Below are 13,187 nucleotides of genomic sequence, written 5' to 3'. Positions count from 1 at the left end.
CTGACCTGGTTCTTTTGTTAACGTCCGCAGGGATTACGAGGTTCCGATGGTCAGTCTGGTTTACCTGGCCCACAAGGACCTGAGGGATACCAGGTACGTAAACCGGTTCATCTGTTTCTCCTCCATCTTAATATCTCACACGGCAACAGATGAGTGATTTTCACTTTATCTCGAACTCACTAAGTCTGATTCTGTCGTCTGTCTCTAGGGTCCTCCTGGCCCCCCCGGCCCCCCAGGGCTGATGGTGAGTAAAACAAACAGACTCTGATATAAATATCGTAAAATCTATTGTCAGGCAGGAAACAGTGATGTGTGAAAGTGACTCGTGTTTAACGTCGTGTGGATCCCTTGTTGTTTTCAGGGGAGTCGCAGCGACGGATATCAGGGAGAAAAAGGAGACAAGGTACGAACTGTGTGTGTGTGTGTGTGTGTGTGTGTGTGTGTGTGTGTGTGTGTTGACATTTTGGTGGCGGCCTGACAACTTTCACTTCCTCCGTCCAACACTTTCCATCATCTGCATCCTTCCTTCCCTTCTTAACTTCACGCATCCCTCTTCATCTCTCCATCCTCCTCTTCTTCATCTGTCCTTATCCTCCTCTTCATCCTCCTCTTCTTCATCTCTCCTCTTTGCTCATTTCTTATTTTCCCTTCCCTGAACATTTTCCTCTTCTTTTGTCATCTCCACCTCCTCCTCGTTTTTTTTTCCTCTTTTCCTTCTCACTTCCCATCATCCTCTCTCTCTCTCTCCCTCCTCCTCCTCCCCCATCCGATTGGCTAACGGTGTGTTGTGTATCTCGGACTGAAGGGCGACGTGGGTCTCCCCGGACCCAGCGGCACCCCCGGCGACGGGTCGCTAAGAAGCGAACAAACTCTCACTATCTACAAAGGAGATAAGGTAAGTGTTGATCTAAAGAACCTTATAAAACCATGAAACCCAGACACAGGCTGATCACTGAATGCTCAGGATGCTGCTGATAATTTAACTGTCGTTCATCTCTGTTGTGTCTCTGTCGCAGGGGGAACCAGGACCTAAGGGCGTCCGAGGATTCAGCGGTAACCCCGGTCAACCTGTGAGAATAAAACTTTTCTTTTTTTATCAGAAATATAAATTCAAAGAGTCATTTCTGCACGAGCCATTAAAAATACTACTTGAAATCAGACAATCCGAGTTTAAGGAGAGAAAAATCTTGCTTGAGGAACCAAACTTGACTCAGTATTAAAATGTTTCTTTTTCATTTGAACCCAGGGACCCTTCGGTTATCAAGGTGAACTTGGAGAGAAGGGCATTCCTGGATACCCCGGGGCGAGAGTAAGAGCTAACGTCTGACTGAACTACAATCATTTCACTCTTAAGAGCAGAAGAAGAAAAAAGTGTAGAAAACATGAAAACGAGATGTTGTGTTTTTCCCAGGGTCCTCCTGGATTTAACGGCCCCCCCGGCGCTCCAGGACAACTGGTACGTTCGTCCACCTCTGAAATGTGATGATTATGGAAGTACTTAGTTACAGTACTTAGTTACTTCCTCCTCTGATGTCCAGATAAATACAATAATAAATGAATGAGGAACGACATGATGCTAAAAAGCTGCAGTAAATTCAAACTAATGCTTTTTTTCTCCGACACAGGGATACAGGGGTAACCAAGGTTTCCCCGGGCAACCGGGATACATCGGACCTAAGGTAAAATGTGTGTTTGTGTTTCCCCGCAGCTTGTGTGGTCATTGCGGAGCAGCGAGCGACAAACAGCAGCTTTGTGCTCCAAATGTGACCGTCCAGCAAAAATATATTAAGAATCTCACTTTCTTATTGACTTGTTAAAGAATATTAAAACTTTGACCTGTCATCTCATAAATCTACGATCAAAATGTAAATACATCTAAGAATGCTCACTGTTCATATAGTGCAACTTTTAGTTTTAGCAACTCAAACATGTATGATGTTGAAAATAAGAAAATAACATTTATATAAACACAATTTAATCAATACAATAATAGCTGTTGTCCTTAATTATCAGTTATGCTCAGGAACAAATTTAAAACCTTCTTGCAGGTAACGACCGTTAACACGTTTTCTTGCAGTATCAGTGTTTCGCCAGCAGATGGTGCCAGTGTTACATTTTCTATTTTAAAATGTTTTATTCGATGCAAATTTAAAAACGTTTTATACAATGTTGGTATGATATGGTTTTATTTTTTTAACTTTTGGACCGTTTCCTGTTTCCTGTGGTTGCTTTACAGACGTCAAACTTGTCCAGATATCAATCATCATCTAATCGTCTAGATAAGAATCTGAGTTTCCCACAGTTTTCTATCATCATCTCTGATTCCTTCATCTTGGTCTAAGACATCTCTTCTTATTTCCTCGTCTGTGGCGTTTTGTCCTGAACCTGCGTCGCTCAGGGAGACCAGGGAGACCCCGGACCACCAGGACCTCCCGCCTACGTGAATGACCTGGGCACCTCTGTTCAAGGTAACATTATCGTTCCTCATTGTTATTGATGCCCTGATGACGTGTGAGCGTTCAGCTTTAACCATCTGTTCTGTGATTGGCTGCAGGACAACCAGGTGACCCAGGTTTCAACGGCCTGCCTGGCGCCCCCGGTGACCAGGGATCTCCTGGTTATCCAGGACAACCAGGGCCACCAGGACCCGTGCTGGGCAAGTTACTTAAAAACTGTCTTTAGATCCACCCATCACTTTATGGATGAAGACGTCCAATCAATCGTGTGTGTGTGAATTCTCACATTAAGATTCTCATCTCAAACGTCTGTCGATCATCCTCTCTGCACAGACCCCACAGGTGGTGGTGGCTCCCGAGGTTTCCCCGGCATCCTAGGCCCCAAGGGAGAGAAGGGTAGCGGGGGTATACCAGGCTACGGCGTGGAGGGACTCCCAGGCTCCCCTGGATTCCCCGGACCCGTCGGCCCCCCCGGACCTCCAGGCCCCTCGAGTACGTTCACACAGAAACGATTAACAAGATCTCTGGTTCCTCACAGGCGGTCGCCATAGAGACCGGCACGGCTCCTGGGTTACAGCAGATAAAAATAAATATTGCATGTGTTTTCATATTTAACTGTGGTTTTATTTCCCTGTTAAAACCTTTGATGAGCAGTTTTTTAAGATAAAACGATGCAGCAGCTTCACCATCACAGCTTCACTCGGAGCTGCAGCTGTGGATTTTTTAATTTTACCGCCATAAAATCCAGGACTCATCGGTAAGTCAAGCTAAAACGAGACTTTAAAGCATCATGGCTGATTGACTTTACTGTCCTCCAAGGCTCGAGAGGCGATCCGTGTGTCATCCACCCTATCTTGCCCGAAGGTCAGTCAAACACAGGTTTCCTATAGGCAGCCATATTGCTCTGGGCGCCATGACAATATACAGCCTGCCGACGCGAATCTCAGAACAACAGACACAACTTTCAGCCTCGGTGCTTTTACTTTCCGCGCTGTACTGTGTGCAAGGTGCGGTGGTAAGTAGAGCTGAGGCCGGCGCAGCCTCCTCGTGGCTTCAGACTTGGAAGGGAGCGCCTCTGAACTCCAAGCTGCTTCTCGCTGTCACGAACATTCACTGATTCTACATGGACGTTAATGCTTGGCAGTGTTTGCAACAGGGATTTTTTTATTTTATTTCATTTTTTAGTTTGGCACCAACACAAGAAACGAAGGACGAGAAAGAATCACGACACAAACTGAAAGAAAGTTATAACGATAATAACAATAATAATGAAACGCTTCCTTTCAGTTTAATGGGAACATTTAAAAAATATCTGTTCACGATGACCAGATCCAAAGTTCACATTACAGACGCAGTTTAAAAGTTCTGAACCTTTGTTGAAGGCCGAAACTGCCCAAATACAAAGTAAAGAAATTGAAATGAATAAAAAAATACAGAAATCAATAATTAAATACATAAAAGAATAGACAATAAATACATTTTGGTGGTGAAATGGGATATTTATTTATTTCTGTAGTAGATTTTGTATTTATTCATATATTTCTACATTCATTAATGTATTTATTTATTTATATTTTCTATATTTGTACATTTAATTATTTCTCTATTCCCACATTTGTTCATTTATTTATTTTTACAGTAATATTTCTTTTTTGTTAGAAAATTAAATAAATGTAGATAAGAACGAATACAAATAGGAATCCAGAAATGTAGAAATAAATGAATGACTGTAGAAAAACACAAACAGACTCTTTCATCACCAACCTTTCACTGATATGTTTGGATTATTTCTTTATTTCTTTATATATTATTCAGTTGTTTATTGATTGATTTTTAATGTTGGCAGTTTGGGTCCAGAATGAACCTCGTGATTCATGATAATAAGATGAAAAGTGTTTGGTTTGTGTCGGTGCCAAACAGCCACACGCTCTGCATGCTGCTCGTGGCAACTAGCTCTTAGCCATTATAGTCGATGTAAAATCACTGAATTTCAAGCTGAATACGAAGCTGATTTATATTTTTCACTGTGACAAACACAACTTAATGCTTTTATTTTTTATTTTGAATGAGCGTCTGTCATCTTGCCGCAGCAGCTCAAATCTTCTGTCAGATCTGAGGAGCCCACAGAGCAAACTAACCCTGATTTCACACTGTGACAACAAGCTGTGCTCGTGCAAATGTTTAGGTGAGAGGGAATAAAAGCTCTGAGACGAGAAACGCTGAAGGAATTCATCAAGTTCACATCAATGTGATTCAGCTTCTGATCAAAGTGTGAAATCTAAAAAAATCCACTGAATTCATTCTTCGCTTCAGGACATTTTGTGACGAGTTTAACGTGTTGACTGAACTTTAACTGGTAACGTGTGTGTGTGTGTGTGTGTGTGTGTGTGTGTGTGTGTGTGTGTGTGTGTGTGTGTGTGTGTGTGTGTGTGTGTGTGTTTGTGTGTGTGTGTGTGTTTGCAGGTTCACCAACAACTGGCCCCACCAGCTACCCTGGACAGCCTGGGCAGCCCGGCCCCCAAGGACAACCTGGTGACACTGGTTACAAAGGCTTCAGAGGTTCTAACACACACACTACTTCCTGTTTACACCTGCACGCACATAACCAGTTTATAACATTTCATTTATGTTTGGTATAAAATGCTTCAACTGTCCTCCGAAAACTGAACTCCTTTAAACATGAATTCAAATATTAACGTCTTTTCTCCGTCTATCTTTGTGTTTTCCGTGTTTCCTCCGTCCTCCAGGGGATCCTGGCGACTGTAACTGTAGAGGAGGATTTATTCCCGGGGGACAAGGGGTACGCGGACCCCCCGGACCCAATGGCAACCCCGGCTTCAACGGACGAAAGGGAGAACCTGGTGACTTGGGATTTCCTGGCTTTGGTGGCGTTCAGGGACCTCCTGTGAGTTCTATTCTGACACTGATATTTTAAGTGTTTGTCATTGTAAACACTGAAGCTGTCAATCTGCCATATCTGTCCTCTTCCAGGGACGACAAGGTGAACCGGGTGTCTATGGCCGTAAGGGAGAGAAGGGGACGTCTTATTACCCCAACCTGGGTTTGGGGGTGAAGGGAGAACTCGGAGCTACCGGGCCCAGAGGACCCACAGGTGAAACTGGAAAATCTGGCAGAGACGGATTACCTGGCTTCCCAGGACAACCCGGGCCTCCAGTAAGTACTCAGATACAGAGTGTCTGTGCTCACCTGCAGGTTTGAGCACAAATTTGAATACAACCTCTTCTCTCCTCACCTTGTCTTTCCTTTCCTTTTATTTCTTCTCCTCTCCCCAGGGCGACGCTGGCTTCGGCACAGTTGGAGAGAGAGGTTTCCCGGGATTCCCGGGGTCTAAGGGTCGTCCCGGAGGCCCTGGCGAGCCCGGCATCGGCTACGTCGGAACCCCAGGCTTTCGTGGAGAGCCTGGAGATCCCGGAATATCTGGGTTACCAGGGTCACCTGGTTCACCTGGACAGAGAGGTAAGTGATGACGGGCAAGAATGACGGAAGCGCAAGAAAGGACAGGAAGTGCTGGGAGGTGGCGTGTTGAGAGAGCGTGACAAAGAAAGTGTGTGTGTGTGTGTCTCATGCCATATTCCTTCCACAGGACTGAAACCCTGATCAAACATCTATCTCATCCCGTTACTGTCCATCCATCCATACTGTTGTCACCATAGCAACCTCATCTTAACACCATAAACCAATAGGAGACATTTCTAGGGGACAAACACTTCCTGGTGCAGCGGCCCGGCTCTCCAGGACCTGGAGGGACAACGTTAGACTTTCTGTGCAGAAGCAGCTTCATGCCTCGGCTGCGGCAGCACTGTTACTTAACTACATGATTAATGGTCTCCATTAATGTGCTTGTGCACCTCTTCTGCAGCCAATAATCTATAATCCATAAACTGCTTCATTAGTCGACTGATTGATGCACATTGTTGAGATTGTAATGCTGATTGCGCAACAGCCACTGTGCTTCTTTAGTCTCAGAGGAGGTCGAGAGAAGAAGTATTCCAAAACAAGATGGTGTTTATTTCACTCTGAATACACAGAATGAAATTAAATATATAATATGATAAAACTGATTAAATAAAGTTAAATCTGTGAAATTGACACCAGCGTTGATTCAGTTCGTTCTCTCTCTGAGACTAAACGACACAAGGTCTTCAGCAGCAGCTCAGTATGAATGTGTGCTCTCGTATCGTGATGCTAATGCTAAACGACTGATTTGTTTTTTGCTTTTAATACGAAGGTTATTGTCGCTCGCAGGAGATGAGAGAGAGAGAGCGGACGTATAAACAGCTTGATGAAGTGTCGCTCTTTCTCTCCCTTCCTCCTGTCGAGGGGAATAATCTGTTTTTAAGCGCTTTTTACATTTGAAGCATTTTAATATTCCACTTTGCCTTAACTGAATGAGCCTTTAATTAATTGAATGGAAGTGATTGCTGATTTGCTGATATCTGTTTGATGAAAAACAATTTAATTGCTTTATTGGCGCATGCAAATGACCCTGACTGGCTTTGTATGCCGCCATCTTCTAGCTCTCTCTCTCTCTGTCTCTCTGTCTCTCTCTCTCTCTCTCTCTCTCTCTCCTTCTCTCTCTGTTCATCCACCTCTCTGACCTCCCCTGTGCATGTGTATCTGTCCAGGTGAAAACAGCTGTGGAGGGGTTAATGACGTCGGAGAGGGAACGGGTGGGTAACTAACTTTTTCATCCACCGGTCAGAGTAACGAGCCCGAGTCACGGGCCTCAGGTTCAGGCAGTGCAGCCTCTGGTGGATTCATAAAGTCGTTGATAGAAATCCCTCGAGAACAGCTGATCACTTAACGAAGAAACGGTGGAGGAGGAAATCAAGACTCTGCTCAGGGAGAAATTATCAAAGTGTCTGAAAACGTGTTCACAATGTAAACAACTTACTGACGTCATAATGCCATTTTTTGGGTAGTTGGTAATAATCACAGACTGAATGATAAAATAATTAAGAGCTAATAAATACAAAGGCACATGAAACCAATGTTGAAGTGCCTGATACCTATATTCTCTCAAATGACCAGCAGGGGGCGACTCCACTGGTTGTTTCTATAGAAGTAAAAGGAAAGAAAGTACAGGATGTTAATTTGTAAATAATGATCATATTTAGAATCAAATAGATTTTGAAGGACGATCTCTGACGAAAATCTGATGGATAAGTCTTTTTTTTTATTGTTTGTATTATTTTGTGAGTTAAAAACCCATAAAAAAAATATTTTGCTAAATATTTGGTGTTTTTGTTCCTAAAATTAATGAGCAAGACATCTTTTTTTTGTTGACCTTCCATTTCATTAATACAATCTACGTGTCAGTAGAGAAAATCGTAGAGATCATTAAAATTTGAGTGAATAGTCATCGCCCAAGTTTGTGATGCATCCAAACAGCTGCAGCCATCAAGGTCAATGAGGTGTGTTTTCATTGTGAACACTAGGGGGAGTTTTACTCAAGAAAGGCTGTAGTTCAGTTTGGCAGGTCATCGTTTATAAAGAGCTTGTAAGTTTCAATTAACAACACGTGTCATTAATCAGAACGTTTGAGTTGCCAGGTTAAGAATAATACGTTTTATTGTAAATGTCCGAAATAGTTTTTTTCCCTTTTGCAGCCGTTTTCCAAAATCTAACCCTGAATTAATGAATCAAACTGAACCATCATTAAATCACTTTACCCTCATCAATAAACCCATCAGTAGCTTACGAGGACTCGATCAGAGCAAAGGAGTTCTGGGAAATGTAGTCTGTCACATCCTGGCTCGCTGTCAATCATTTGTTCATGACGGAGCCGATGGAAGCGTCTCGCTCCCTGAGTCTCAGGGTTTCCATTCGGCCGCAGTCAGTGGATGATTGACAGTTTGAGTTCAGTTCACGCTCCACCCCGAATCACCTCCTGTATTTCCTCCAATCAAAGCTGCTGAAACCTGGCGCATGTTTCCAAACCCCGCCTCTGCTCAACGCTTTTAACCACCAGTGAGGGAGGGAGGGGAAATAAAGAGAAACACAAATCCCCCCCCCACACACAAACACAAACACACACACACTGAATTATACTTAACTTTCTAATTCATTATCATGTCCATCATCTGCTAATATTTTGAACTGCCCTTTAATACGACAATGAATTTCCAGCTAACGACATTCACACAACACTTGTCATGATGCTGAGTTAAAGAGTAAACGCAGTGATGGCGTGAATGGGGGCGACAGACAATCAACAACGCGAACGACATTCACCAAAGAATTTATTGTGGAATAAATATTTCTAATCGATGAAACGAGAATATTGTTTTTGACAAAGTAAAACATGAACCAGACCTGGTTGTGAATATAATTATAAGATAATATAATTATGTTGTAAATCTCATACATGAGGTTTTTATAAAATATTATTTAAAACTGTTTTAGTCGTTAATGTTACAGTTGTGTGTTCGAGTGTTCCCTGTGTATGTGTATTAAAGTGCATATGTGCGATTGCTAACCTGTATGTGACTGCTACCAGGCCAACTGCTGCCTTGCAAAATACCTGGTGAGGAAGGAGATCCCGGTTACCCCGGTTCACCTGGACGACCAGGTACGATCGAACAAAAATGTTAAAGCTCTTTGAATGTTCAAATCAATTAGACAAATACAATTGGGAGTTTACACTTATATATTATGAGAAAGTTATATTTTCTTCATGTGTTTTAATGCGATTCCTGAACTCAGACTTATAAACAAACCAGAAAAATAAAACGCATTACTTCCTGCGCACCGGAGGATTTTTAGATAATCTGCAGGAATGTTAATGAACTCAATTCAAAGGCAGAATCTAAATTTACTTTTAAATTTAAAAGTAAATTTTAATTCCTGTCAGGCCCGAAAGGTCAACCAGGTTTCGCTAGAGAACCAGGACGTCCCGGCATTGACGGAGCCAAAGGAGAAAGAGGAGATCCCGGTACTGGAGGTCAACCTGGACCACAAGGTAAATTCATGTGAAATAAATGTTTAGTTCTTATCACACAACATGTTTGTTCAAACATCATGATTGATGGAGCGACCTCCCTTCCTTTCTGCAGGTTTCCCTGGACCCAGAGGGGATCCTGGAGTTCCAGGTATCCCAGGACAGGGCTATGACGGAGCCAGGGGGAAGGATGGCATTCCTGGGCGTCCTGGAGCCAAGGGCCAGCCTGGAGAGGTACTGGGAGCCACGCCTGGTGTTCCGGGACGAGACGGTTCACCGGGACTTCCTGGAGACAAGGGCCAACCTGGGACGCCGGGGGGACCTGGATCACCTGGTGGGTCTGAGACTGAGACGCTCACACCGTCCAAAGTGATCGGCTGAATAAGCACCTCTATAAACCTCTTCCTCTTCCTCTGGCAGGTTTTGACGGACGTTCAGGTGTTCCTGGAAGAAAGGGAGAGAGCGGTGTTAATGGTCTTCCTGGTTTCCCCGGCCCCCCTGGACCTCCAGGTGAGCCGACCGGTGGCCTCCCCGGTCGGCCCGGAGCTCCTGGCAGCAAGGGACTGAGCGGACCACCAGGTGAGGGAGGAGATTCGGCAACCGTGCCAAGGCAAAACTGGCTTCTGTCAAATGTAGTCACATTTTAGAAGGTGTAGTCTCCTGTGTTCCACATTTAAAACATCATGTGTTTGTCTTCGTAGCTTTATTGAAACTAGAAAAAGAAAAGTGACGATGTCTTTCACCTCATCCCTCCACTTTTACCAGTGTTGGTTCATCCCAGTCTTTTTTTTTGTGTATTTCTCTCCTCCTCCTCATCCTCCTCATCCTCCTCCTCTTTTTTATTCCTCCTTGTCCTGTGTTTCCTCCTCCTCTCTTCCCACACACCATCATCATCCTCATCTCCATCCATCCTCTCATCTCTCCATCCTTTTGTTCTTGGTGTTGGGTCACTCGTTATAGGCTGCCAAGGTGAGACACTCTCTCCCCCACCCACCCATCCATCCATCCATCCATCCATCCATCCATCATCCATCCAATCTTTACTTTACACCCTTTGCTTCCATCCCTCCATCCTCCTGCTGTTCATGCATAAGACCAAAACGCTTTAACTGCTCCCTCCCTCTAACTGTCTGCCTCCTCTCACTTTCTCATCTGTGCAGCGAAACAAATGTCCATCTCCGAAATTCAATCAATCTCAGAATCAGTGTTGGGGTGTGAAACAAGTGTTGACAGGGTTGATTCAATGCAAATAGCAGCACGCAACAAAAAATGACTGCATGCATCTCCCAACTTTTTTAACTTGGCACAATCAGTGTGTTTGGGGCAACATGGATTGCTGGAGGCGCGACAGGGAGATTTCAGAGACTGTTGGTAAAGACGAGATATTCTGCCAGAAACTACGGAAAAATCCAAGGCGAAGAAGTTTGCACAAGTTGTGTTTCTTCTTCGTGACCCTTTTCCCGTGGTGTTAACAAGGCGAATAAAACATGAATTAAATTCTCAAGTTTGCTTTGCCTGATTGGTGTAGATAAAATACGACAAAGATCTTTACCAATGGTCTCTGCTTGTAATTGCATTACAATACAATCATTTATATTGTTGATCCACGATGAACAAAAGATTTCCTCACACTCAATGTAAACAAGCTGAACATGTGTTCTGTGACCGCCTTCAGAAAAATGTCCTAAAAAACAAAAAACTGTCAGTGGACGGAGATGACCTCATCACACCCCAGTCAAAGTCTCGTTCAGCTGTTTGTAAAAGTCAACTGAAGATGGACATTTTAGTTGTGAGACATTCAGAAACAAAACATTTCCCCAAGAACCGTGACTACCAGTGTTTGGGTTTTTTATTTTTATTTTTTGCAGCCAGAACTAACCCCTGTAATTCAATTAGACATTTGCATCTAATCTGTGCCAGATATGTTTGTTATTGTGTTAATTGCAGTAGGTTTGTGTAACGACCAAAACGCTGTTTAACATCTAGAGGCTTATCCTACACTCTTAAAAAGGCTTTTCTTATTTTCAGCACATCCTGGCATGGTCCTGCAGAGGAGTGACATGTTAGTGAAATGATGTGAGCAGATGTGTTGAAAATGGCCGTCCTTTTTAAGAATGTAAACCAGTAGCGGTTAGCGTGCTGTCCTGTGGGACAAACAAACCTCAGGAGGTTCAACCTCACTAATTCAGTCTGGAATTGCACTTGTGTTTCTTAAATATTTGAATGAAATTAAACATAATTACACATTTGAAGTTTAAATGTTTAAAATCCAGACATGTTTAAGTTCAATGACGTCGACAAGCTAAGTGCAATTGCAGAGGTCATAAATAATGCAATGGGACATATATGCTTACATTGCTTTGTGTCATTGTGTGAGTGAGTGTGTGTGTGAGTGTGTGTGTGTGTGTGTAGAAAAAATTGTTAAATTGCTTGTTTTGATATTTATTAACAAACGTATTGGAGGTAAGTTAATTTATTATAAAAAAAATAAGGTAAGTTTATTTTTGTTACCCAACATGTAGTAATTATCATATCTAAATATTCCATATTCTTTATGTAGAATAGATTATTATTGTGATTTCTTCTTTGGCTGTCTCATCATCTGTTCCCTCATCGTCCACACATCCACAGGTTATCCCGGGCGCAAGGGAGACAGAGGAGACCCAGGATTCTCAGGGCCTGCTGGCATGAAGGGAACCCCAGGACTGCCTGGCACCCCTGGTTCTCCAGGGTCCAGGGGACCCCCAGGACCTCCAGGACCAGGAACTATAGCGGGAGTTCCTGGGATCCCAGGAAGGAAGGGTACATTGGTGCTCTCCACCTCTTTAAACGATAACGTCCCACAGTGACTAACAGTGCTTTCATTTGGATTATTTGTGCCTTTCCGCAGGTGAGAGAGGTTTTCAAGGACTGACGGGATTCCCTGGACTACCAGGGCGCCCTGGTAGTCCAGGCTTCCCAGGAGGCAAAGGACTGCCCGGGGGGTCTGGAAGAGATGGACTTCCTGGTGGACCTGGATACCCCGGACAGAAAGGTAAAATTTTCTGGAACAAGATCGAGTGTGATGACACCAGTCGAGTAAAGTCACACTTCACATAGGTTTGTTTTTGCTTCTACAGGTGAGCGGGGATACCCTGGCCCCCCCGGCTTGCCCGGAGAATTCGGTCCGTCATACTTTGTGGAGAAAGGAGACCCCGGAAACCCTGGAAGCAACGGACTTCCTGGCTTCCCCGGACCCAGAGGTAACGCTGCTTCCTGTTGCTGCATCATACTTTGACAGCTGTATATGTCAAACACAATGTTGCTTTCAACGGGAACATTTACACCTGTAACCTCCAACCACTATGAACCTGGTTTTAGGTGACAAGGGTCTGCCAGGTCTACCTGGTCGTCAGGGTCTGCCTGGACTTCCTGGTTATGCGGAGCAGAGTAAAGGACAGCCAGGTCAGCCTGGGCTCCCCGGACAGCCTGGAGGTCCAGGCTACCCTGGACCGAAGGGAGAGGCTGGAATCATGGGATTTCCTGGCATGTCTGGAGCAAGGGTAAGAAAACACACACACACTCAGAAGAAATACTCATTTGAAGGTTCAGCCAGTGACCTTCAACTTCTGACGGCTTTTTCCAGGGTGAGGATGGTTCACCAGGTTTCCCTGGTAACCCCGGAGAATCTGGTAAACCTGGAGACAAGGGTAAATATCAGTTACCGTCAAAACCAATCCTTCAACAGATCTGCTCTTTAATCAAATATATGGATTCAGCTTCACACCAGC

At 44.0% G+C, this 13,187-nt stretch overlaps 1 protein-coding gene across 3 annotated transcripts in view; it reads left to right on the top strand.

Annotated features, from left to right (window-relative positions):
- The window catches only part of col4a6 (collagen, type IV, alpha 6), an 82,227-nt gene that overhangs the window by 62,418 nt on the left and 6,622 nt on the right, over nucleotides 1–13,187 (top strand). The window contains exons 10-35 of one of the 3 annotated variants that reach the window (XM_069518196.1): nucleotides 31–93; nucleotides 209–244; nucleotides 362–403; nucleotides 806–895; nucleotides 1,017–1,070; nucleotides 1,247–1,309; nucleotides 1,412–1,456; nucleotides 1,626–1,679; nucleotides 2,399–2,468; nucleotides 2,555–2,656; nucleotides 2,790–2,948; nucleotides 3,276–3,320; nucleotides 4,920–5,015; nucleotides 5,204–5,361; nucleotides 5,448–5,630; nucleotides 5,750–5,933; nucleotides 7,103–7,147; nucleotides 8,977–9,048; nucleotides 9,331–9,438; nucleotides 9,533–9,751; nucleotides 9,838–9,996; nucleotides 12,049–12,219; nucleotides 12,308–12,451; nucleotides 12,537–12,659; nucleotides 12,778–12,959; nucleotides 13,043–13,106. In XM_069518196.1, the coding sequence (XP_069374297.1) occupies nucleotides 31–93; nucleotides 209–244; nucleotides 362–403; nucleotides 806–895; nucleotides 1,017–1,070; nucleotides 1,247–1,309; nucleotides 1,412–1,456; nucleotides 1,626–1,679; nucleotides 2,399–2,468; nucleotides 2,555–2,656; nucleotides 2,790–2,948; nucleotides 3,276–3,320; nucleotides 4,920–5,015; nucleotides 5,204–5,361; nucleotides 5,448–5,630; nucleotides 5,750–5,933; nucleotides 7,103–7,147; nucleotides 8,977–9,048; nucleotides 9,331–9,438; nucleotides 9,533–9,751; nucleotides 9,838–9,996; nucleotides 12,049–12,219; nucleotides 12,308–12,451; nucleotides 12,537–12,659; nucleotides 12,778–12,959; nucleotides 13,043–13,106 (2,731 nt within the window). The remainder of the gene's footprint in view (nucleotides 1–30; nucleotides 94–208; nucleotides 245–361; nucleotides 404–805; nucleotides 896–1,016; nucleotides 1,071–1,246; nucleotides 1,310–1,411; nucleotides 1,457–1,625; nucleotides 1,680–2,398; nucleotides 2,469–2,554; nucleotides 2,657–2,789; nucleotides 2,949–3,275; nucleotides 3,321–4,919; nucleotides 5,016–5,203; nucleotides 5,362–5,447; nucleotides 5,631–5,749; nucleotides 5,934–7,102; nucleotides 7,148–8,976; nucleotides 9,049–9,330; nucleotides 9,439–9,532; nucleotides 9,752–9,837; nucleotides 9,997–12,048; nucleotides 12,220–12,307; nucleotides 12,452–12,536; nucleotides 12,660–12,777; nucleotides 12,960–13,042; nucleotides 13,107–13,187) is intronic. The other 2 variants (XM_069518197.1, XM_069518198.1) reach the window with 2 other exon arrangements.

This window comes from Paralichthys olivaceus, chromosome 22, assembly GCF_024713975.1.
Source record: "Paralichthys olivaceus isolate ysfri-2021 chromosome 22, ASM2471397v2, whole genome shotgun sequence".
NCBI classification, from domain to species: Eukaryota; Metazoa; Chordata; class Actinopteri; order Pleuronectiformes; family Paralichthyidae; genus Paralichthys; species Paralichthys olivaceus.
Note: the sequence above shows the minus strand (reverse complement) of the source record. Positions and strands in the feature narration are given on the sequence as shown.